Raw genomic sequence first — 26,961 nt, 5'->3', positions numbered from 1 at the left:
TGTCTCACATTTAAATCTTTCATCCATTTTGAGTTTATCTTTGTGTATGGTGCAAGAGAGTGGTCTAGTTTCATTCTTCTGCATGTGGATGACCAATTTTCCCAGCACCATTTATTGAAGAGACTGTCTTTCTTCCAGTGGATCGTCTTTCCTCCTTTGTCGAATATTAGTTGACCATAAAGTTCAGGGTCCATTTCTGGATTCTCTATTCTGTTCCATTGGTCTATGTGTCTGTTTTTGTGCCAGTACCACACTGTCTTGATGACCACAGCTTTGTAGTACAACCTGAAATCTGGCATTGTGATGCCCCCAGCTATGGTTTTCTTTTTTAAAATTCCCCTGGCTATTCGGGGTCTTTTCTGATTCCACACAAATCTTAAAATAATTTGTTCTAAGTCTCTGAAAAAAGTCCATGGTATTTTGATAGGGATTGCATTGAACGTGTAAATTGCCCTGGGTAGCATTGACATTTTCACAATATTAATTCTGCCAATCCATGAGCATGGAATATTTTTCCATCTCTTTGTGTCTTCCTCAATTTCTTTCAGAAGTGTTCTATAGTTTTTAGGGTATAGATCCTTTACCTCTTTGGTTAGGTTTATTCCTAGGTATCTTATGCTTTTGGGTGCAATTGTAAATGGGATTGACTCCTTAATTTCTCTTTCTTCAGTCTCATTGTTAGTGTATAGGAATGCCATTGATTTCTGGGCATTGATTTTGTATCCTGCCACGCTACCAAATTGCTGTATGAGTTCTAGCAATCTTGGGGTGGAGGCTTTTGGGTTTTCTATGTAGAGTATCATGTCATCGGCGAAGAGGGAGAGTTTGACTTCTTCTTTGCCAATTCGAATGCCTTTAATGTCTTTTTGTTGTCTGATTGCTGAGGCTAGGACTTCCAATACTATGTTGAATAGCAGTGGTGAGAGTGGACATCCCTGTCTGGTTCCTGATCTTAGGGGAAAGGCTCCCAGTGCTTCCCCATTGAGAATGATATTTGCTGTGGGCTTTTCGTAGATGGCTTTTAAGATATCGAGGAAAGTTCCCTCTATCCCTACACTCTGAAGAGTTTTAATCAGGAATGGATGCTGTATTTTGTCAAATGCTTTCTCTGCATCTAATGAGAGGATCATATGGTTCTTGGTTTTTCTCTTGCTGATATGATGAATCACATTGATTGTTTTACGAGTGTTGAACCAGCCTTGCATCCCGGGGATAAATCCTACTTGGTCATGGTGAATAATTTTCTTAATGTGTTGTTGGATCCTATTGGCTAGTATCTTGTTGAGAATTTTTGCATCCATGTTCATCAGGGATATTGGTCTGTAATTCTCCTTTTTGGTGGGGTCTTTGTCTGGTTTTGGAATTAAGGTGATGCTGGCCTCATAGAATGAGTTTGGAAGTACTCCATCTCTTTCTATCTTTCCAAACAGCTTTAGTAGAATAGGTATGATTTCTTCTTTAAACGTTTGATAGAATTCCCCTGGGAAGCCATCTGGCCCTGGACTCTTGTGTCTTGGGAGGTTTTTGATGACTGCTTCAATTTCCTCCCTGGTTATTGGCCTGTTCAGGTTTTCTATTTCTTCCTGCTCCAGTTTTGGTAGTTTGTGGCTTTCCAGGAATGCGTCCATTTCTTCTAGATTGCCTAATTTATTGGCGTAGAGCTGTTCATAATATGTTTTTAAAATCGTTTGTATTTCCTTGGTGTTGGTAGTGATCTCTCCTTTCTCATTCATGATTTTATTAATTTGAGTCTTCTCTCTCTTCTTTTTAATAAGGTTGGCTAATGGTTTATCTATCTTATTAATTCTTTCAAAGAACCAACTCCTGGTTCTATTGATCTGTTCCACAGTTCTTCTGGTCTCAATTTCGTTGAGTTCTGCTCGAATTTTAATTAACTCTCTTCTTCTGCTGGGCGTCGGGTCAATTTGCTGCTTCTTCTCTAGCTCCTTTATGTGTAAGGTTAGCTTTTGTATTTGAGTTCTTTCCAGTTTTTGAATGGATGCTTGTATTGCGATGTATTTCCCCCTCAGGACTGCTTTTGCTGCATCCCAAAGATTTTGAACAGTTGTATCTTCATTCTCATTAGTTTCCATGAATCTTTTTAATTCTTCCTTAATTTCCTGGTTGACCCTTTTATCTTTTAGCAGGATGGTCCTTAACCTCCACGTGTTTGAGGTCCTTCCAAACTTCTTCTTGTGATTGAGTTCTAATTTCAAGGCGTTATGGTCTGAGAATATGCAGGGGACGATCCCAATCTTTTGGTATCGGTTCAGACCCGATTTGTGACCCAGTATGTGGTCTATTCTGGAAAAAGTTCCATGTGCACTTGAGAAGAATGTGTATTCAGTTGAGTTTGGATGTAAAGTTCTGTAGATATCTGTGAAATCTATCTGGTCCAGTGTATCATTTAAAGCTCTCGTTTCTTTGGAGATGTTGTGTTTAGAAGACCTATCAAGGGTAGAGAGAGCTAGATTGAAGTCACCAAGTATAAGTGTATTATTATCTAAGTATTTCTTTACTTTGGTTAATAATTCGTTTAAGTATTTGGCAGCTCCCACATTCGGGGCATATATATTGAGGATTGTTAAGTCCTCTTGTTGGATAGATCCTTTAAGTATGATATATCCATAGGCCTTTCTGTGGGCAGGTAGACTCCTCCCCACTCCCCCCCTCTATCCCCATGTCCCCGTAGCATTCTGTGTGTCTCCATAACAACATTCACCATGGTTTATGGTTTACGATCCTCAGTTTACCTTCTGTCTCCCAACTATAAGCTGCTTGAGGGCAAGAATGGTGTCGTATGCATCTTCATGTTCAAGAGTGCACATTTGCAAAGCGAGCTCTGAATAAATAAGGAAGACGTGAGGGATGGAGACAGGATGAAGAGGGCAAGGATCTGACCACAGAGGGACATCACAGAAAGTAGAGACATACACAGAGAAGGTGGCTTTGCATTAGGAGCTTTCCTGGATGTTATTGCTTTTCTGTTTGCTTCTTAATTGGCTCCATGCTCATATTCCTACCTTCCTTGTCTTTTTAACACAGAATAAGACAAGCTTCATCTCAGCCTAGAAGGGAATATCAGCCTAAACCGCGAATGAGCCTGGAGTTTACAACTGGAGACAGTACTCAGCCCAACGGGGGCCTCTCCCACACGGGCACACCCAAACCTGCAGGTAAGTTGCTGAGACCTGCAGACCCCATTACACAGGCTGTGGGCACATGCCGTCGATACTTTTCCAGAAATTCTAGGTGTAGCCCGGGCTGGCTGCACAAGAACTATACAGTGATACATTTCTTACAGGATGGTTTTGTCACATAGAAGCTCTTTTAAAGCACTCCATCCTTATTTTCCCATTGATCATTTCTTTGCCTTCTTTTCCCCCTTCTCTCCTCTAGAAATGTCCCTTTTTCTCTCACCATTATCAGCACACATTAACCTTCTAAGTAACACAATTGATTTTGACCTCTCTTTGTGGTTTTAATTCACCATAGGTATCAGGAGTGTCATCTTTCTTTTCTGTTTCCCCTGTGTTCCAGCCTGCTTGAGGGTGAATGCCCTGGGGTGTGCCCACATGCACTCACATATAACCCATAGACAGCAACTCCAGGAACATATCAAACTGGATTTCTTAAGTAACTGGAGCCTATGGGTGACTGTACTTGTAGACAATATATTTTGAATATCAACATCAGCTAGCTTTCCCTCCTTCCTCCACCTTCAACCAGTTCACTGTACCCTGGCAACTGAGGTTGGTATAGTAAAAGCTAAAATTGATTTTCTATCAATATCAATAATATTGATGCATACCCAATAATACGTTTTTTTAGTTGACACCATTGCTCTCTACCCCGTATAATACAGATTAAGGAAAAGCTTGTGCTTGAGACATTTTCAACCTTAACAATTTGCTTGGTTGAAGAAGTGGAAACTGTCTTACGCTGGGCATGGACTTCAAAGAAATAAGAGTGTCTCCTATTTTCCCTGTGACCCACTGCTTGATGTTTGTAGTAGGTAATGTTTTATGAAATGCTCTCTGGAGACCAGGAAAGAAAATCGTGAGCTCTGTGGTGGTAGTTGGCACTCTCCACCCTTTGTGTTCACCTAACTGCTTGAAGCTGCCCAGGGTAGGGTATAATCAGCAGTGACTCTTGCAAGTTAGCTGGCTACAAGGACTAATCTTGTAAATTGGGATTAGTTTGTTTCTCCCTATTTCGAAACCAACCACATATTTCACTCTTCTTTTGGAGACTTGGTCATTTTCTGCTTTCTTAAAGTAAAAAAAGAAAACAGATTTCAATTTAAAGTCATCAGACATGGGGGCGATATGTACTTGTCTGAGTTTACGTGCCCATGTGGATGCATGCTTTATTAAATATAGATGGTCATTTAAAATAGATCAATTTTAAGATACAATTCCATTCCTCATTATCTTACTGAAGGCAGAGCGTGTTATTTTTTTGTCCCAGAACTCCCATGTACTCATCTTTATATATGCAAATGTTTACAAAGAGTAAGTTATATAATTTTTACGTAATTTCTCTTGATAGCCACAATAGTATTACGGTGTAGATCCTATTAGTTATAATGCTAGGCAAAGAAACTTGAAAGGGAAGTATCTTGTATAAAGTCACCCAGAGTATGAACTCGAACCCAGTGTCTTATATTGTTTTGTTTTCACCACATTACAGCAGTTTTCCAGAGGCTGGAGTCTTTACTTTTGAAAAATGAGGACACACAGTTATTCTGAGGTTGCTAATAAGCATTGTCCATGTAATGAACTTGACTCTTTCACATGTACAGAGATTTTAAAATGCTAACATGAAAAGCATTCTCACCATGTTCTAGTAACCTAAATTCCATCAAAATTCCTTAAGTCACTGGGTCTCCCATCTCTGGACATTGTCAGGAAGGCAAACCTTGGTGGACTGTGTTGCATGTGTCACCAGCATAGATGAGGCCGTTATTCATACTGGAAATGGAAGCACATATCCAGCCACTTCCAGGAATCTGAGAAAACTTCCAAAGACTCGCGAAGAGCAGATGCCATGCAGTGGACTGGGGACTAGCCTCAAGAGGAAACTTCAGCAGGAAGAGGAGTGAGGGAGGAAGCAAGGAGGATGGCGGGCTGGAAAGGTTAAGCAGGTGGTAGACTTGTGAGTTAAATGCCCCTTGTCTTTCTGTATTCTTCTCTCCTGCTTTCACTTCCAGGTGCCCCAATGGATCAGCCCTGCTGCCGAGCTCTGTACGACTTTGAACCTGAAAATGAAGGGGAGTTGGGTTTTAAAGAGGGTGATATCATCACACTCACTAACCAAATTGATGAGAACTGGTATGAGGGAATGCTTCATGGCCAGTCAGGCTTCTTCCCCATCAACTATGTGGAGATTCTGGTTGCCCTGCCCCATTAGGATGTTAGGCTGGCAGGCTTACCTCCTCTTGACCCAGATAGTTAAGTTTAACCACTGCTTTGGTAATGCTGCTTACAACACATCCCAAATGCAGGCCGCAGTGGTCCAAGTCATCAAGCCCCACTGAGTTATCTTTGGTTGACTTGTGTGATCCCACAAGAGTCATGGTGATGGGTGGTATCTTCTTAGGCTGGCGGGCATGGCATGTGCTTTTTAAACACCATCTGAGGCCAGCCAGTAATCACTGAACTGTTTACACGGTTCTCAGGAGACTGTGGCTTCTTAGAATATGACCATGAGCCACATCACAGTAAAACCATGCTACTGAAGATATTATCTATCACCCAGGGGCCATCTCAAGGTCTCAGGTTCTCCATTTCAATAGGAGAAAGGTCTTGCTTTCCCATAGTCCCCTCCCAAATATACAAGTCACAGAATTTTGGAAGAAAGCCTCCCTCACCAGCAACTTGTCTTCTGGTCTGAGTTGGTCCCTTGATGCTATCAGTAGGAAAATGTTGAATGTGAATTGAAAATCTTTTCTGGAAAAAAGTCACCTTTCTTCCTCCCACTTATGCCTTTTCCTAAGGGACAGCCAGTTTTCTTCCCTCCCTGCTAATAAAACCAGAGGGGGACTCCCGCTATATTTCTAAGTAAGACAGTTAGCAGTCAGCATATGGTAGGAGGGGCTGAAGAGAAGAGATTCTCCATTATGAGGAAATGGGAAAACATCTGGTTTCCAAGCTTGCATTTCCTGCTGCAGAGAATTCACATATGTAGTTAGGATATTTCTGAAGGTACAGGGAAGTGGGAACAAATACCTTCACTTCAGATTTATTTATGAATTACATGCTTCATGAGTCCATTTGGCACAGAGACACAAGGATAAAAACACAAGAAACCATTTTTTCACTAGTTCATAGACCAAGTAACAGTAACTATCTTTCCTTTCCAATTCCACCTTGTGTTCTTCGAACATCATTTATGCAGATTCTGCCCTCAATGAGGACCAAATAAAGATAATTTTTGTGCTTAGCAGTTTAAGATGTATGGCTGCATATGCAAAAGTTTTTCCCAACTCAGTCATTATTACTTTTCTTTCTGTCCTTTTATTCCATCTTCATGTTGTATGTACAGTGCTATGTGTAAGCTTATGAGTGGTTTTCTGTTTTGGGGGTTGTTTTCCTTCCTTCCTTCCTTCCTTCCTTCCTTCCTTCCTTCCTTCCTTCCTTCCTTCCTTCCTTCCTTCCTTCCTTCCTTCCTTTTTTTTGTATCAGTTCTGAAGTCTTGTTAGGTATGCAGAGTTCTATTTATCTAGCTGTACAGATTCCTTCCGAGGTTTCATGTGCTGCTTCGGACGTGCCACCTGCGGTAGTGGGTCATGTGGAGTGAAAGGCAAATCTTACCGCTTAATGTATAAACCTCTTACCATGGGAAGCATCGCCGTTTCCAATAAATATTGCTGAAGACAGAACCAAAGGCTCTGGACCTTTATTTTGCGTCAGTTTTTTGGTGATCTCATTTCAGTCTCTGTTGCCTTCTGATGCAGCCAAACCAGACCTCGTTCCTACCTCAGATGTCCCTCTTTGTCACCAAGGGAAGATTTGTTAGCAAGAAGGCAACTAGCCTGGACACCAGTAATTCCTTGGTAATCCTAGGAAGAGGGTGATTTGGGAGACAGGATAAAAGAGGTGGGAATGGAAGTCTTCTAGAAGTTACATGAGATATAATCAGTGGCGATATCAAAAGGATATAATGTTCAGAGGCACAAATAAAATATGCCATTTCAAACAGTCTTTTGTTATTTTTCATGATTAAAGAGAAAGAAATAGGGAAATATAGATTGGCCAAAGCTAGCATTCTTTTCTCTGTGTGTGGCGAGTGGAGAGGTGGGAGTGGGGATACATGCCTACAGAATATGTATTTCCTGAGCTTCTGAGAAAATAAACATGTTTTTTATGTATTGGGTACCCTTTGTGTTCTTCCATTCTGAGGCTAACAGTCCAGATGTTCTGATCTAACATGAACAGTTTTAATCTAATATACAAAGTTCTATATGTGAGCTGCTCTAACATGAAAATGATATTTTTGCCAGCTACATTAGTTAGATTGTTACAGATAAATTCTTAACACCAGTTTTAAAAAGAAATTACTGGTGACATTGTAAATGGAGAAAATACAGAAAAAATTACAGATAAAATACTAGAATCTATAGTTAGTAGAGTTATTGAATGTAAGATCAACATTTAAAAGTTACTTTATATACCAGTAACAATTAGAAAAAAAAGGAATTTGAAAAGTCATTTGCAAAAATTCAAACCGATAGGTATAAATCTAATAAGCATTATATAATATCTCTACATAGAAAATTATGAAACATGTTTGAGAAAAAAATAAAGACATTAATAAGTAAAGAGACATTCTGTGTTTATGGATTGGAGAATCCAGCAATTTAGATGTTGTTTCTCCCTAAATGGACCTATAGATTTAGTGCAATTTCAACCCAAAATCTCAGGAAGTTTTTTTTTTATGTGTGAAAATCAGCAAATGTCAAATGTACAGGGAAATGCAAAGGGATATTCTTGAAGAACAACAACAAAGTTGGAAGACTCTTTCTAGATATAAAACAAACTTAGAGTAATTGAAATAGTGTGATACTGCTGCCATGACAGGAAAAAAGATGATCTGTCCAGAACAGTGAGTCCAGAAAGAGATGTGTGCATTCAGCCATATTTGAACCACTCCATTGTTTATAATAAATGTTACATATTCAGATAGCACCGTACCTGTGTAATAGTAGTTCTATAAATTCAAAGGGAAACCAATACCAAGACCCTGCACCAAATAGAGTAATCTCATTATGAGTCCACATCAAATAAAGCAAAAATATCATGACTATTAAGTTTCTTCCAGGAAGAACTTAATAATTATTTGAGTTCACCAGGTTCAGAACTATGTGAATTCCTGGTTTTTATTGAAGGACAGGAAATACCTTTTTACTTTACAAAAAGTTTAAATACTGAAATGAGCAGGCAGTTCAGTGGATCACCACTAGGGAAGTTGTACCCAACCCAAATCCTAAGACTAATCACAGAATAAACTGTCAGAAGTGGAGACAGAAGCAGAACTAAACTAAAATGAACTAAAATGGAAAACAAGTTCAGTGAGGCAATTGTCCTTATTTTTCCTATAGGTCTGACAGATCTTAGAAGAATGTCTCTTTGCTATAAATAAATAGACAGAATGACATGACAAAGAATTGAAATTTCCTTAAGACCACATAGTATATAACAAATATCCTGAAATGTGCTGAGTCCTAGTCTGCGTAGGCTTAGTAGAGATTTAGGCAACCAGGATTATCCTGAGACTGTTTTCAAGACAGCCTTTCTCTAGTGGTCTGGATCAAACTATAGGGGCACTTTTAAGGCTTCTATTTTAAGACTCTCTTATTAGGCAAATTAAGAACAATGCAGACTGCCTTTCATCCCATGGAGATGGTGATGATGACATAAGAAGGATTTAATGCTGAACTAAGTGGCAGCCCAAGGCCTCTACTTGGAACTCTGGGTGATGGTGGGTGAAGACTTGCAGGGAAACATGAGTTGTTGAGTAAGAGAATGCTAGGAACCTAAAGGGCAGGCCATTGAATGTCACTCAGCTATCATGTATACCTAAGCCATGGTGGCCTTCCACTTGAGACAAGAAGAGGTGTGATTCTGGACAGGAGTGGAGCAGGTGGTCAGCCTTGGAAGCAGAAGAATGAAGAACAACATCAATGACAAGACCATTTTCTTGAAAAGGAACCCTGAATCTTTTTGTACCACCCTATGTGACTATGTGCTGACATTCACCCAAGGCTAAGATTATGGTGACTTCCTTTGAACAAGAAATGAAAGTGTCTACCACAGGGAGTGGTGAATAAAGTTTAAATATCCAGAAAATGCAATGGTATTTGGAGGCTTCTTTGTAACCTGGGTTATTTTTTCCTCATGGCAAATGTAGTCTGAAACAAGGGTTTCATATACTCAATTGTGTGTTGCCTGAAAAAAATGTTTGCAGCATTCACTAAATCAGGAATTTTTCTTTCTTTATATTTTAGGGAGGCTTTACCTGGCAGAGTTTATCCTGATTATAGGCTTTTAATGGTTTTAGGCAGTAAAAATGTTCATATTTATAGCTGTGTTTGAATTTCCTACCATTCTTTTCACACCAGGAAATCAGGCACATTCAACATTTTTGTAAGATGATACTTGTAATTGAAGGGGGAGGAAATAGAAATGATCATTATTTATTACTCCCTATCAAGGACTTTGTTAAGCTATATACATATATATATAAACATATATGTCTGATTTTGATTGAAGACTAAGGTTTTAAACCTTAAACTTCTAGCTCTTTGGGGTTGATATACTGGGAGAAAGCTCTGTAAATAGGATGGTGTTTACCCAAAGTAGTATCTGATACTTACTGGATTTAGAGCACAGAAAAGAAAAATAAGAATTTACCAACATTATGGATTATCTTAGCAAGACAAATAGCTGCTTGATGGTGAAATAAAGAAACTATAGGGTCATGTAAGAGGCTTACTTTATAGAATTTGAGATGTAGGAGATAAAGCAGAAAATAGAAGCAACATTTTAAAAGCAACATTTTTCACACTTTATTTCCCTGCTAGTGTGTCAGTTTTCTTAAAATCCTTCCATGTGTGCCTGGTAAAAGAAACATCACATTCCTTTTTAAAAAAAAACAAGGTAAATATGGGTACTGTCCTGGCTCCCATCACAAGTGGCAGGCACTGCTCTCTCAGTTCTGTCTGTGGGGAAGGGCCTCTGATTCCAGACCAAAGGTGGTGCCACCACCACCAAGTTTTCTGGAGCAAGCACCTGTGCTCTGCCAGAAAGTCTTGCTGCAGCCCTCTGTGCCTGAGCTGGATTCTAGGTCTTTGCTGAGGACCCCAAACTGCAACACCAGCATTCTACACCCCTAGGCAAAGAGCCTTTTCCACTGGCATTACCCCTTGTTCATTTAAGTCACTTGACTACAAGAGAACAGGATATTTACTTATCTATACCACCTGTCCCGGATACAGTGATTGACTAGAGTTTCAGAAAAGCCTCAAGTTTAGCAGAAGCCTATCCAGTGATTCTTACATGTATCCTATCAAACAGCCTCTGACAGGACTCAATGGAGGTAAAAAATCCAAAAGGTACCTACAGTCTCCTAAACTTGTAGATGATAAGAGTTGCCTGGGGCTGCTTACACAAATGGCACTTCCAGTTCTCATTCTAGCTATTCAGAATCAGACTGCCCAGAGAGGGGCCTAGGAAGGTGTATCTCCCACCAGAAAGGCTTAGAGAACAGTCTACTAAGGTGCTTCTAAAACTCACATGTGTCAGAATCACCCGGAGCTCGTTAAAACAGATGCCAGTGCCCTCCCTGCCCACAGAGGTCTGGGATGGACCCCGGGAATTTTCATTTCTATTAAGTTCCTGGTTCCTGGATCACATTTGGAGTAGTACTGGTCCACTAGAAAAAACTTAAGAAGAGCCAGCCACTTCCTGATATTTAGGCCTTTGGTATTGAGAATAATGACAAAACATAGATGCATTCATCAGTTATTTTCCCCAGTGAAATTGTTCTTTGTGCTCATTCACTGAATAGAACTTTCTGTGGAGAAGGATAGCTGGGAAGTTCAGGCATTTTGCTGCAGACCTAAGAAGTCCCATTTCATTTGTGTGAAAGTAGCTGCATAAACATGCCCTGGAAAGTCCGTGTCAGCTTTTTTCACAAGCTTCCCAAGTGGTTCTCAGATTCAGGCAAGTTTGGGGAGTGCTAGTCCCTGTAAAAATGTTTTAAATATGAAACCAGCTGTTTGTTTTTTTTGAGACATTCACATTTATCTGTTGTTAGGTAAATTTGATGTGTGCATTTCCCCTATCACTCACAGTGGTGTTGCAAATCCACATAAGCTGATCATAGAAAAGACACACTGGGTCTGAGTCTGCACTGACTTGGAATTCCCACCTTCTTCCTGGTCATTCTTTCATGATTTACTGCTCACTTCATGTCTTGTGAGGGAGTTGGAGAAAGGTATGTCTACCTTGAGACATAACTATCTCAGTTGGAATTAATGTCAGATATCATGCTTTTCTTATTTAGATAGGTGAGTCACACATGTCAATCCCTATCAGAATGACCAAGAGGTGCCACCTGGGTGTCTCAGTGGTTGAGCATCTGCCTTTGGCTCAGGTCATAGGGTGGTGGGATCCCATAGGTGGTGGCTCAGTGGTTGAGCATCTGCCCCACAGGGAGTCTGCTTCTCCCTCTGCCTATGTCTCTGCCTCTCTCTGTGTGTCTCTCATGAATAAATAAATAAAAACTTAAAAAAAAAATAACCAAGAGGTGCATGATGAAATGCAGAGTCTTGTGTCCTGACACAGAGATTCTGGTTCAGTTGTCTAGAGTGGGGCACAGTATCTACAGGCATAAATGGCATCCTGCCCCACACCACTGTTGTTCTGCAGGCAGTCTTCGGGCCACATTCTAAGAAATCCCAGGTCAGACTTGGAACCCTTAGATTTGTGAGTGCCATGAAAGAGATTCGGTTAGTAGACATGGGTTGACAGCTAAGAAGGGAAGAGGAAGAATGAGCTTACTCTCACCTTGTAGTGCTAAGGTGTCCCAATGAAAAGAGTTGAAAATATTGCAGAACACACAGATCAATTCCTGAGCAATAAGCACCTTTTCTCTTGCCTTGGTTTTTCTTTATAGGAACAGCAAGGGATCTGAATTTATTATGTAGGAAAGAGATGGGAGGATGAACTTAACATACCCAGTCACAGAGATTTTGATGCCATCTGATTAGCATATGTTTTCTGTTCTTTTTTCCTTTGTTTCCTCCCCCAAAGTAGTTTCATGGGACCTAGATTGCCCTCTGCTGGCCAATAATAATAATAATTAAAAATTTTTAAAAAAGTGATGTATATTTTAACCAGTTAAAAATCTGACAAATTTCTGATAGTTTTTTATTATTAGCATAAACAGAGCTTAAGTTCCCCTCTTTCCAATGGCATAATGCTTAAGCAACTGATCTGTTTTTCAAAGTTTTTTTTTTTTTTTTCAAAATTTTATTTCTTCATGAGGGACAGAGAGAGAGAGGCAGAGACACAGGCAGAGGGAGAAGCAGGCTCCATGCAGGGAGCCTGACGTGGAACTCAATCCCGAGACCCCAGGATCACGCCCTGGGCTGAAGGCAGCACTAAACTGCTGAGCCACCCAGGCTGCCTGCAACTGATCTTTTAATGAGTGAGTCATCTGGGACACATCTGAGTCACACACATCACATTGATACCCAGTGAAATAATGTGTAGATGATCTTCAGGAAGGGAATAGAGTTCCAGCTCTTCTAACAAAAAGCATGGTTGGGAGATCACACGTCATAGTTACCCAGCTAGGACACGACTGACTGGCCATTTACAATGGCCACATACTTGTAGTATAGGAACAACACTATAGTCTCATGGCACCTTTCTGAGGCTAAAGGCTGGAAAGAAGTAGATCACAGCATTTCACTTGGACAGTCACCTTCAAGAAATGCCATCTTTAGAGACAATAATTAAAGTTGCAAAGTATAAATCATACTTGGATTTGTAAAGCAGCTTACTGAAGCATGATTTACCTAAAGTATAAAATTTAAGACATTTTGGTTAAGTGGAAAAGCTAATAGTTTAATTGATAAATGGTACTATATAATTGGCCACTGTCTGGAAAAAATATCCCATCTAACATGCTCACCTCTCTGAATCTTCTCACCTCTTCCTTAATATTATGCCAAGCAGCTTCAGCATCCCCACCTCGTTTACTCCAGGCTATCATCACATCCAAGCTGCAAGGAGCTATCCCAGTGACATCTTAGGGTGGCTCTAGGTGTTGATGCTGAGTCACAGGAGGGTCCTCCTACACCAATAAATACTCCCCTTTTCCAGCCTTATATTTGCACACCTGTTTCAGCACTCCTGAGATCACTCCCACGAGTCTTCCCCTAATTCCTGCCAGTGTATGCTAGCCTCCTCTTTTCTCAGTGTGTAGACTGTTTCTCCCAGAGTAGGAGCTGCATTCTTCTGCTGTCAGTCTGCTGAGCTATGACACTGCTTATCAGCCCAGTGGCAGTGAGAAGCAGCAGGCAGCGCTCATGAAGCAGTAGTAGCCTCGGGTGACAGTCTTTGCAGGGTCTCCGAGCAGGGGAAGTAGAGAGAGGATTGATTGCTTTTAGATGGGATGACTTAGGGGGACCTGGAAGTTCAGAATTCTGAGCCTTGTCCACCGAGATGGCTCCACCCCAATTCTCTGGCCCCCACTTTTCCTGACTTTGACATAATGAAATTATCAAGACTGTTTAATTTTCTTTGTGACTTTGCCTCCTTGATGGATTTTGAGCTTGATTTCCAGCACAGTATACCCTATAGCTGCAAGAGATACAGATCTCCTAAATGCTGCCCTGGAGTCTCTCTGGTTCTCACAGTTTATGGTTGGCAGACCTGGAGCTATCTTTTTTTTTTTTTTTTTCAGGATATTCAAAACAGTTGCCAAAGCCAGTGAATGTCACAATCCTCATAATTACCATTTCCATATACTGCTCAAGTGCCACTCTTCACCTGCACCTAATCCTAATCCCCAACAGATAAGAACTCATTGTGGTGTTCTGTCCCTCAATGACCACTGTAAATGGGGTCCTTGCCTTCGGACTTGTGGGTAGTCAACTCCAAAATCCCATTCTGAAATTTCGTGTTCTAGGGCCATTTCCGGTACTAGCTTTCTTAGCCTGATACCAACAACAGGAAGAACCTGGGACAAAGACTTACATGTAGGTAGGTTTTTTTTGTTTGTTTTTGTTTTTTGTTTTTGAGAACTGTGATCCCAATAAGCAGGAAATTAGGACAGAAAAGCAGAAAAAAACAGTGCAAAGGTATATTACCGAGGTGTCCTCCTGCTTGGCAACTAGTGCTTGAGCCTGCTGGAATCGGCCAATGAGAAATACTCATTTGGGGAATAAAAGAGGGAAGTGCTTATCTATTGGCTCCTGTCCCCTACACTTCTGGGTTTTGCAGGGCCAGATGCAAAAGTGAGTTTACAGGAAGTGAGAGGCAGCCTTCACCGAAAGGTGAGTCTCTGTCCACTTGATCTGTGCAAAGCCAGCCAAAGCTTGCATGGAAGTAGATGCTGTGTTTTGGCTAGAATTAAGAAGTAGGACCAGGAGGATTTTGAAGTGGTGTGCACTATGCCCACCCTCACTCCCTATGTAGCTTCTGCTCAATCCATTTCTTATCTCTCCTGAGATCTTGCAACTGTTATTATATTCAAGGGATATTTATCACATCACGATAAGCCTCGTACCCAGAGGCAGTGTATTCCTGCTCACATCTTGTGAGCCCAGGCCAGGTTCTTAAGCATCCCTCACCCCCTTTGCAGAGGCAAAGCTTCTTCCTAAGTAGCTTCTTCACCTGACTTGGACAGTCCTTAGATGAGGCTAAGGATTATATATCCACCCTAGTTTTGTTCAAAATGGCATTACCCATACTGATATTGTTTCCATTAATCTTTTTTTGTATGACATCCTGGAGGAGAACTGGAACATTTCTGTCTCATGCTGTCATTCTTATACTGGAATTCTGACACTGATTCTTTTAATCACAAGGCAATGGAAATGTCAGGTCCTTGAGTGAGAGAGGAGTCTAAAGGTTGCACTCTCTCCAGGTTACTTCCACATGGGGCCAAATACTATACAGACTCAAATGGTGTCAATTTTAGCCCCTGCTGAAGGCAGGATGTTTCTGTTGTTTCCATAGTCCTGTCTCCAAAACTGGAGGTGGCTTACCCAGTGAGGATTGAAGACTGAGAAGAGCTCTGTCTACACACACAGCCCAGCCTCTGTGGTGGCCACAAGGCAAGCATTCCCTGGGTGAGGGAGGACCTGTTCTGACACATTATTTTCCCTCAGGGCAGAAAATCTCAGCTCATGGTGGTATCTTATTGCAGCTCATATCTCATTTATGGCAGATCTCTCCCTGTGCTTTTATAAAAACATAGAACCAAACAAGCACAATTTCTAACCAAAGAGGGACATTTTAACACTTTGTTCCTTGCATCACTGTATATGAGTGGCTGTTTCCTAGGAAAAGACTCAAGTGCTTCAAGTATCTTGTTTAAAAATCCATTGTAATAGTGTTAATCTCTCCTGCTTTGCAGGAAGAAGGATTTTTCCAAGTGTTTCCCATAGCCACTGACATATATGACTGCAGTCAATCCATGCAACAAACCCAAGAGAAAGGCAGTGGTAGTCTTACATATAAAAGAACTGAGGCTCAGAATTCTAACTCAAGTTTTTCTGTATCTAAAACTCAGTCTCTCCTAGCACCATGCACACAGCTTTTCAAATAACTGGTATTTTGTGGATGAGGGACACAAGTTTCCAAGTCCAAAGCACATGACTGTCCCCCCACACCACTTACTAGCTTCATTATGTTGAATAGATTTCTTAAATACCCTGTGCCTCAGTTTCTTTGTTTGTAACATGAGCATATAATATTACCTACTTCATTGGTGTGATAGATGGTTGAGGACTGAATGAATTTACATAGTGAAGTATTTTTTTTTCATAGTGAAGTATTTAAAATAGTGTTTAGCACGGGGCGCCTGGTGGCTCAGTCGGTTAAGCATCTGTCTGCCTTCTGTTCAGTTTGTGCTCTCAGGGTCCTGGGATGGAGCCCCATGTTGGGCTCCCTGCTCAGAGGGGAACCTGCTTCTCTCTCTCCTTCTGTCCCTTCCTCCCACCACTTGTGGTTGCACTCTCTCTCTCAAATAAATAAATAAATAAAATCTTTTAAAAAATTAAAAATAGTGCTTGAGAGTGGGCATACCATATAGTTTAATAAAATCAAACCAAAGTTCTCAGATTCTCGGACTAGGATCAGTTCTTCTTTTTCTCCAAAGTCTTCCTCTATGAAACATTTCTGAAATGGTAAAGTTGATGGGAAAATGAATTGTATTTTCCAAATGCTCTATGCGTCTCTTTTTATAACATGAAACAGTGACATTTGGTTATTTGAAGACTGCATCCAATTTAGAATAATTAAAATGCATTCACTAAGAGACTATTCATTGTTCGTGTCAGAGAGAGAGCAGGAGATCATAAGGTTGGAGCCAACGGGGCTTTAAAGAATGGAGGTGGCAAGGTTGGGGAGATCAGATACGTGAAGGCTGAGCAGGCAGGACAAGACATGTTCTGTGAGGCTTTGGAATGGTTATAGCTCATGCTTGTTCTACACAATTATAGTAGTAAAATGCTTGATTGCAAATGACAGTAACCTAATATGTACTAAAACAAAAACAAAAAAAGAAATTAATTTGTACATATAATTGGTAAGTTCCAGGACACATTTCAGGCACGACTAGATCTAGGAGCTCAAGCAATGTCATTGGGGTTTATCACTTTCTCTATCTTAAATTTCTCAGCTCTTATTTCTACTCCTATTTAAATGTTGGCTTTATTCTATCCTGCCATGGGAAACTCTTGGCACATTGTGGGAAGATGATTGCTGACAGAGCCAAGTATTTATCCTTCCAGGAAGAGGGGTCCTTTCTTTCCAGTATCTAAGTAGAAAAATCCAATAGAAGAACTCTGGCCTTACTTGGATCTTGTCCACTGTTAGACCAGTCACTGTGGTCTAATGACTATGATTAGGTGGATAGAGTCCCATGAGTGTCCTAGCCACAGTCCTTGCCATCCCTTGTGGAGTGGGAGAGGCAAAGCTCTGCATCACAGATTAAACAATTCTCCAACTGAGGAAAATGCCGGCCAAACAAAACCCCATAGTTTTTTTAAGTACTATAATGAACTTATGGATCTAAACATATTTAATGTTTCAGCCATTAAAGTTATCCTTACTGATACTCAAATTGCCCCCATTTTAGCCAGTTGGAATCCCATCAGCTTGGCTTCTGAGTCCTTTTGGTGCAACTCTAGGATTCTCTACTAGCATCCTTGCTTTCTGGTAGGTAATATACAGGCTCATCCAGTAGGTTCCTTGCCCCAGCACTGAAATTGGCCATTGCCTTTAAGCAATCCTGGTTTCTTTGAGCAGGAGATAGAATATCAACACTACAGCCTAGGTGGCTGGGAGTTATTTTATCTTCTGAATTAACAAGAATGCCAAGTTATTCAATTACAATTTACATAAGTAATATGTAGGCTCTGATAATTACTAATTATGTGAAAAGGCTCTACAGATTTTTATAAATTTTGTAGGGTATATTAGTTAGGGTTCTCCAGAGAAACAGAACCCAATAGTTTATCTATCCATCATATATATATATATATATATATATATATATATATATATATATATATAAAGGAGATTTTTTTATGAGGAATTAGCTTATGTGATTATGGAGGCTGAGAAGTCCCACAATCTGCTGTCTGCAAGCTGGAGACCTAGGAAAGTCAGTGATGTAGTTCTAGTCTAAATCTGAAGGACTCAAAACCAGGAAAACTGATATTGTAGATCCCTGTCCAAGGAAAGGAGAAGACTGATGTCCCAGCTTGAGCAGATAGGCAGGAAGGAGGTGAATCCTACTTCCTCTGCTTTTTGTTCTATTCAGGCCCTCAGTGGATTAGATGATGCCCATCCACAGTGGGGAGGGTAGGCTACTATAAAGAACCCACAGATTCAAATGTTGCTCTCTTCCAGAAACACCCTTGCACACACACCAGAAATAATGTTTAATCTGGTTGGGTGGCCCAGGCAAGTTGACACATAAAATTGACATCATAAAGGGTATGTTTGACAGTATGAGTATGTTCACATAGTTTTGTGGAATGCCCCCTAATGATCTAAGGAAGGTCCTCAGGGACTTCTTCAAAACACAGGCCGTTATCCTACAAGAGGGCTGAAGTTGAGGTAATGATGAGAGACCTATGGGGCTGCTGAATTGGTGGGACATATTAAATGAACAGAGAAATTGAACCATGCTTTCAAATATAAGCCTAGAATTGAAGTCATTGGGCCTGATGCTCAGATTTCAGGCATTGATTGGTATGAGCAAGCTGTTTCTCAGATGGGCAGCCCTATGTAGTAGGCCTCAGGAGGACTGGCACTTAGGATTTATTGATTTAACAATGGTTCAACATTCACTCAAGTAATTTGGGATGCCAGCTGGTGGGAAACTGTCACACAAGCTGAAAAGACCCTATCATCTGGTCTGTATGGTTATTGTGTAGGTGAGCTATACAGGAAGCTAAATTTTAATCTCAGTGTGCTTAATCTGAGTTCAGTCAGTTATTGATTGTAAATTCAGATTCACCATACTGTGATGACCTGATGCAATAATTTCCACCTTAGGGCCATTCCTACCAGGAGGTCGAAATACAACTTTGTGCTGGCCAAGTTCTCTTTTCCCTGGACATTGCAAGAGATTGTTCAAGTTGTACAAAAAGCAAGACTCGTCTTTATTAAATGATCACACCCCCTCCTCCCGTTTTCTCTTAAAGATATGGCATTTTATGTGCTTTCTAATGCAGGTCAACTAGAGGACTCTGGAATCTTTAGCTGGGGAATCCTAGGTCTGGCACTAAGCATTTGTCCAATCTTATCACAGTTTCATTAAGTTGGCAGAAGGGATGGGCATGAATCCCATACATGATGGCTCCACCCTCATGATCTAATGACATCCCCAAGGCCCCCCACCTCCTAATATTATTACATTGAAAGTTGGGATTTCAGCCTATGATTTTGGTGGGGGACACAAACATTCAATCCATAATAATGTCCATTTTACAGCTTAGGAAACAGACCCAGACAGATTAAGTTAATTGAATGAACATTATGTGCCAGAAACTGTGCTAAGCATTTTACTTGGATTATTTTCCATACTTCCTCATGATGACCTGATGGTTTAAGACCTATTGGTAATCCCCATTTTTTGTACGAGAAATCTGAGGCCTAGAGATTTGACAGACCATGCAACAGTGAATAGCAGAGTTAGACTTTGAACCATAGAGAGTTCAACTCTTTTTGAAGGGCCTTTTTGCCTTGGGCTTGATTAGCCTCTTGAAGCTTATCTCCCACGAAGCATTATATAAGCTGTAAATTGTGTTTGGGAGGAGAGGACATCATCTTAAGAAGCCATATAAAACAATGGCTTCAGGAGAAAGGAAGAATGGCACCTGTTCTGCCTTTGCCCCTGGCCCAGGCAGTGTCCTCAGCTCCCTCTGTGGCTGGGAGCTCTTCCGAGGGAGGGTGAGAGGGCCACGCGGAGAACCCCAGTTCTAGGTTCAAGCCTCATGGGTGGTTTCCATGCAACAAATCCTTTCAAAACCCATAACCCAGAAAGGCTGCACTGCTTCTTGCTTCTGACAGCCTACTATTATTCCAGTAGCAATTTGTAACTGAGTATGTTTTTAAAAGAAGTCTTCTTTCCTCCTCCTCCTCCTCCTCCTCCTCCTCCTCCTCCTCTTCTTCTTCCTTCTTTCTTCTTTCTTCTTTCTTCTTTCTTCTTCTTCTTCCTTAGTGTTAAGGCATCTATAAATTAGGGGAGTCCAAACTGAGCATCAGGGAGGCATTGTGGAAAGACCACTGATGGAAGTCTCCATCAGATGGAAGGACCCCACATGTCACTTCTTTTTTCTTTGATCTTGGTTTCCTCATCCAAAATGATGTGTTAGGCTAGACCAGAGTTCCCGTCAGAACCTCTGGCTGTGGTCCTGAGATCACCTATAGCTACTCCATGGGTGAGAGGCAGCGCTGAGGGTGGCTTACTGAGACGTAGGTCAGTGCTCTTCGAGTTTTCCTTTGATGCTTCCAAACCACAACTTCCGTCCTTTTGTAACCATTTCTTTCACTGGGAGGCTCATGCTGGCTGGTTCTCCCCATCTTTATTGTTCCTTTCTGCCATTCACCACCCACCTCAGTCACTGATGATGTTGAGAGGTAGCTCAGAGACTTCCTTGCCACAATGTCATTGTCATCCTCATTACCTTCACTGTCTGCATAATAGCTAGTCAACTTCCTAGGCTCTTGATCTCTGGTATTTTCACCTCCACAACCACCACTCAGACTGCAGTAGCCTGTCTCTGCCTCCATTCCATGGTCCCTCACTCTAACCAACCTCTAGCCAATACCCTTTGTTTTCCTGACGTATCTCTGGCAGCTTCCCATCCTATCCTGCCCCACGATTCATCCACTTGTGTGTTTTCTTCTTTCCTGCCCTAAATTTGCCAACCATGCTGGAGAAAATCACACAGTAATGTGGATGTGTGCCATAAGAATGTGTTTTCTAACTCCAGCCAAGGACTTAACGTTGCCCAGCAATACTTCTGTGTTCTCCTCCCCTTCCTCATGCCAGCTGTTTTGGACTTGTATGACAATCCTTAGTGCACCTGTCCCTCCCCTATGCCATCTCAATCACTTTCAGTAGATGCCCTCTCCTGTACGCTGGAAAATTCCTAAATTCCAGTCCTCCCCCCACCTGCCAACTTGGAAATTTCCTGTGAAAGAGATTTTCTCCTCTTGTGAAGGATTCATTTCTCCACTTGAAAGTTGGATTCTATCCCCTGTGACAGAATAACTTCCTGTGATATTAATTTGTGCTTGTTTTATGTTGCTTCCCTATCCCCACTCCCACCACTCTACCTTAGAGATATTTTATGGTCGGTGAAAAAAAGAGGTTGCAGGAGGTCCTGTTCTCTGCAGATACCCAAGCTTATTGAAAGGAGGAAGGTAGAGAAGGTTATATCCTGTAAAGGCAGGAAAAGGGGAGACTCATTTTCTGCATATCCAAAGGAGTGCAGAGATGGAGAGGAGAGAGAAATCCCTGCCAGTAATGGGGACTCAGTGGCAGTATGTAGGGAATGTTGGGTTGTCTATGTGATAAATCTAAGAATGTTGACCACTGGCCTCTGGGCTCCAAGTCTACTTCAAAGCACATTGAGCCCCGTAGTCCTGAAGAGTGAGCATCTCTGTGCTCTCTGCTAACCACTGTAATTAACCAGAGAGGCCATCCAGATGTTTTGATGCTGTGCTAGGACCCTTGCAGAGGTATGAGGGAGGTGAGAGAGCCCCAGTATTGACTGGGGCTGAATTTTTTGCTCAAGAGTTAATTTGCTAAGGATCTATGAACTGAGTTGGTTTGCAAGTTTATGCCTCAACTCCCCTCTTAGACCTCAAGGACCTCACTCCCTCAATTATTGCCTCTCTCCCCTCTCTCATACCTCTGCTGCACCTCCTCTGCTGCTTCCTTTCCCTCGTAAGCACATTCAAACCTCCCTCATCTTGAGAAGATTCCCTTCCCTGGTCCCCATGCCTTCCCTAACTATCTTTCCAACTCTGTCCTTCTTTTCATAGGCACCTTCTTGAAATAAAGGTCTACTTGGATCAGATCCATTTCATTCCTTCCACTATGCTGACTCTGGCTTCTTCACTCAGCACTCTATGGAACCACTCTGGCTAAGGTTACCAACGGTATCCTTTTTTGACCCTATTTCCAATTGCATCCTCTGTAGTAGGAAGTTGCCTTCTGGAACCTTCCTGTTTCTTTGTCATTTGTGACACTTCGTTCTCTTTGCTTTCTTCCTTTGGTGTTGCCTAGAATCAGTGTAACTTTTCTTCCTATCTGTCTTAGAATGTTGGTCATCACAAGGTCCTTCCCTGATTCTCTTACCTCCCATGCTCTATATATGCTCCAAAAAGAGTGACCACTTCTATAGCCATGGTTTCAATGACCATGTCCATGTGGATATGTCAAAAAATATTTATCTTAAATCCAGATTTTTCTGAGCTTCAGATATAAAATTCAGTGGATTCCTGGACTCTACTTTGCTCCTCAGACCTAGAGAATTAATTACTTTCATCCCATCCTTGATGTGTTCCTTCTCCTAAATTCTATATACCAAAGAGTGACCTATCCATCTATTTTATTTTCCAAGCCCCAAAGTTGGAATTCACTCTTGACTCCTCCCTTCATCTCATCTTCTAGCTCCCCCGATGAATGATCATATCCTGTCCATTTTATTTTCTAAATATTTTTTAATACCTCCCTTATATTCCATTCCTAGCAGCTCAGAGATTAGACCCTAATCTCTGCCTCCTTTTCCCATTCACACTTAAACTTTTGCAAGTATTTCAATTGGCCTTCTGGCCCCTTATCTTATCCTTTCCTATTAATTATTTGCTTGTTATCAGTGTGATCTTTCTGAAATGCAATTTTTATTGTGTTACAGCCTTCCTAACACCTTCCACTATTCCTCAAGTCACAGAATAGGGTTATATCAATGAGCATACTTTGGGTATAAATAACAGGGTATGTAACTAAGAATGGCTTAAGTCATAAAGGTTATTTTTTTTCCTTTCATAGTAAGTCCAGAGATGTGTGGTCCCAGGGGTGGTTCAACAGCTCTGTAATGTCATCCTTACTGCTGGTGATATCACCATTCGTAACCACTAGATGGCTGCTACAGCTCTGACAATCACACTTTTAGAAGACAACTTCTACACACAGATTGAGAGCCCCGCGCTCTCTTCCTGAGTGTCTCTTATTTTATCATGAAATGAATGATATATTCCAGTACATGATCCCTTTCATCTCATTGGCCAGGATTGGGTCACATGGCCATGTCTGACCATTAGAGAAGTCAGAAATGTCAGCATCTGGTACTTTCTACCAGCAAAGGAAAACAGACGAGGTTGGCTGGTAAGTAGACAACCAATAGTAACTGTCACAGCTTTCAACTCCTGGAGTCCTTAAATATGTTCTCTCTTACCTTTATACCTCTGTACATGTGGCTCCATCATCTGGAATATAACTCTGCATGTTCACACTACCCCCTTCATCTGGCTAATTCCCACCCCTTTACAGACTTCAGTTTAGGAATCACCCCACACCCCTGCATGATGGATTATATGCACATCTTGTCTTCTAGATTACATTTACCTTACCTTGTCATTCCAAATTTTGGTTCCTCCTAGTAATCTGCAAGCCCCTGAAAACAGTGACTGAACAGGACTTTCCCTCTATTATAGCCACAGTCCATTTTCTTTGATGAGACAGAAATATTTTTTAATAATCTCATTTATGAATTTAAATATAAAGCTGCTACCTCTATGATTTTTCACCCCCTCCCCCATGGTTTTGTTAGCTTCCAGTAGCCAGTAGAGGGCACCCTGGCCTTTGACTAAAGTTCTCTTTTGTGATCCTTGGATTCCTTTAGAATTAAGCTTGCTTTTATTTATTTTTATTTTTATTTTTATTTTTATTTTCCCCCAAAGAGGGACTGATTTTGAGCTTCTTGATAAAAAGACTGAAATCATGCATTAGTCATCTAAACCTACATTTTATTTGCAGAATAAAATGGGCATATAGCCCATATGTCTAGGACATTCAGAGTTAGGACATACCTTCACTTACCTTCTGAAGTTTATTGCCAAAATGATGCACATTCTAAATTCCCCTCCTTAGGCAGAGTTGACACAGCTGTTGAATTCTTGACAGTAGCTGAAGTGGTCTGAAGAGCATAATATGGTGTCTTGAAAATGTACTAACCATTCACCAGATCCAAAGGCTGCTCCAGCCCCTCACTTTGTGGGAAATCACTTAGGCTGGGTTAACCTACAGTGATTTTGATAAGTTCCAAGAGTAAAGGTAAATGTTATTTCAGGACTGGGGCAGGGGTGGGATGAGCCTAGGTTAGGAAGTGAGAATAGTGTATCATTCATTCAGTCAGTCAGTTTTTCCTAATATTTGAGAAACTTAATAAATATTTGAGAAACTACCATGTGCCTGACATTATTTCAGTCACAGGGATATAGCAGTAAATGAAATAGATTAAGCGCTCGACCTCAGGGAGTTTACATTCCAGGAAGGGAGATAAACAAATAAACAAATGCATAACAAAGTATCAGGGAAAAAAATCTCATAGAAAAAAATCAATTAAGCATGCTAAAGGGTTAGACAGAGGGAGAAGGTGCTATTTAGGTATATGCCTTGGAGGAAAGAACATTCTAGACAGACGATTCAGCAAGTGCCACCACCCCAGTGCAGGAGAGTGCCTGATGTATGCAAGGGATTGAAGAGGCCAAAGGGGCTGGGACAGAGTTTCAAAGGGAAGGTGGTAGGAGATAGGTCTGAAAAGCAGCAGGGAGGGGCAAGGATGTTTGGGACAGTAGAATTTCTCAGAGTGATGAGAAACCATGGGAGCAGAGAGACCAGCCAGGAGGTTATTGCAGAGTCCAGGACAGAGGGTCAGTGGCTGGACCATGGTGGCAGTGGCAGAGGTGGCATGCAGTGGTCAAATTAGGAAGTATTTGAAAGATTTTAAAGATAGAGTTTCTGGGATTGACAATGAATTGATTCCATAAAGGGTGTATATAAGAGAGAGAGTGTTTGGTCAAATCCAGGGTCTCATTTTTCTCTTTCTTTTTTGAGGATGCAGTTTAAACCAAGGTCAAACCAGTCATCTATCTTCAACTCTTCTAACTCTTTAACAGCAAGCTTAGCACCAGACAACTGTTGTTTATGCTACTGTTAACAGTGAGGACCTCTGATTTCAGATAACAAGACCATGGCATGGGGACTTCCTTCATTGTTCTATAATTGATGGCAGTCTTTTGGTCAGGTTTGGATAATCTGTAAGATGTAACACTAGAGGTCTTACCTTGAATGCTTCTGTTCACACCCTGCCCCCCAAAAAACACACTCTTTTCTGGAATGCAGCATTTCAGTTTGTTAGCTGAAGCAAGCCACTTTGGAAAGGTTCATCCCTATAACCCAAGAAAGAGCATTTTCTATCCCCTCCTAGAAAGTACACTGGAATCTCAGTATGGCATTGTCATGATCTCAAGACAGGTTGGCAGAAAGCCTTGGTCAGGACTGATTATACTTTTGGGTCCTGTGCCTGTAATTCAGGGAGCTGCCACCAAGTGGCGCCCACAACGTCTAACAGGGTGGGCCTCCTCAGGCACCTGTAACACAGGAATAGAGAGGGCAAAATACAGTCTCTCAATCTCTCTCTCTCTCTCTCTCTCTCTCTCTCTCTCTCTCTCTCTCTCCCCGCCCCCCAACAAAGAACTTGCAGTTTATAGAAATGAACCTCATTAAAAACCATACTCAATAACTTGGAAAAAATAATAGCATAGTAACTCACAATGAAAATACCTGTCTTTTATACGCTTCCCAATCTCTGCTGCTCACTGCCTGTTTTAGATCCCTCCTGCTCAAGCCTCCCCTATTCTCACCAGAGCCTCCCAAATGCATCCCTGCCACTCGCCAGCCATACCCGTTTATTTTTTTACCCCACAGTGATCTCTCCAAATTATAAGTTTGATCAAGTCACTTCCTCCCTAAATATGTTGCTCCCCTTGTCTATAAAATAAGCCCTGGGCTTTTAAGTCCTTCCTAATCTGGACCAAATTTACCTGTACCTTTGCATCTTCTCCTACCCCATTGTTTTGACTCTGTTCTATTGATAGTGGCCACCCTTGGAGTTCCTTTAGTAAGATTAGGATGTAAATTCAAGCCTTTGATTTTCTCTGTACTGTTCCTTTGCTTTGAATGCTCTTTCCTTTTTCCCTGAAAACTCCATATTGATCTTCCAGTGCTTGGCTCAAAGCACCTCCTCTGGAAGACTTTACACAGCTAGCTCCCTCCCGACAGATCCTCTCAGTGCTGTCATAGCAATTTTTAAAACCTCATGTGATTTTATTACAGTGCAGAAGCTAACAACCAAAGTCAGTATTTGTTAGGAGATTTCTGTGTGCAAGGGACTCCATGAAACCCTTTTCCCTGACAATAAAATGAATATATGTCTCCCATATGAGACCACTTGAGCATCAGGTTTTGTTTACATCCTGTAACCTCTCAGTCTTTAGTAATATATCAGAGATGCTTATAGTAGATATAGTATATATAATATATAGTAGATACTTACGAGGTGTCCATTGATAAGAGACCCAAAGAGATTTTGGTTTTGACCTTGTTGGTTCTCAAGCACCTCCTGATAATTGTAAGAATACTGGTAAGATTTTATATGAGTCACTATTAAAATTCTGAAAAGACTAAAATATGCCCCTTTGCACTGGGATGAGGTTCGGGGGAGCCTCATTCCCCATCGGCTATACCACAGTTTACCACAGAGGGAAAACCAACTCACTCCTCGCTCATATTAAGAGCATTTCCAGTTTCTTGGCATTGATTTTATTTTATTTTATTTTTTTTTAATTTTATTTATTTATGATAGTCACAGAGAGAGAGAGAGAGAGGCAGAGACACAGGCAGAGGGAGAAGCAGGCTCCACGCACCGGGAGCCTGACGTGGGATTGGATCCCAGGTCTCCAGGATCGCGCCCTGGGCCAAAGGCAGGCGCTAAACCGCTGCACCACCCAGGGATCCCTTGGCATTGATTTTAGATCTAACATGTTTTGGGTAAGAAGATGAAATGTAATCGAGTTACTCAGTGTGTTGTGAGGGCATATTTGCATATATACTAAATAAATAGCTCAATTATTT

General features: G+C 41.2%; 1 protein-coding gene across 1 annotated transcript in view; it reads left to right on the top strand.

Annotated features, from left to right (window-relative positions):
• Positions 1-6,882, top strand: part of SH3GL2 (SH3 domain containing GRB2 like 2, endophilin A1) — a 206,596-nt gene extending 199,714 nt beyond the window's left edge. The window contains exons 8-9 of the mRNA XM_055301444.1: positions 3,046-3,176; positions 5,213-6,882. Of these exons, the coding sequence (XP_055157419.1) occupies positions 3,046-3,176; positions 5,213-5,412 (331 nt within the window). The 3' untranslated portion in view covers positions 5,413-6,882. The remainder of the gene's footprint in view (positions 1-3,045; positions 3,177-5,212) is intronic.
• The last annotated feature ends 20,079 nt before the right edge of the window (positions 6,883-26,961 follow it).

This window comes from Nyctereutes procyonoides, unplaced genomic scaffold (genome assembly GCF_905146905.1).
Source record: "Nyctereutes procyonoides isolate TBG_1078 unplaced genomic scaffold, NYPRO_anot_genome, whole genome shotgun sequence".
NCBI lineage: Eukaryota > Metazoa > Chordata > Mammalia > Carnivora > Canidae > Nyctereutes > Nyctereutes procyonoides.
This window is presented reverse-complemented; position numbering and strand designations above follow the sequence as displayed.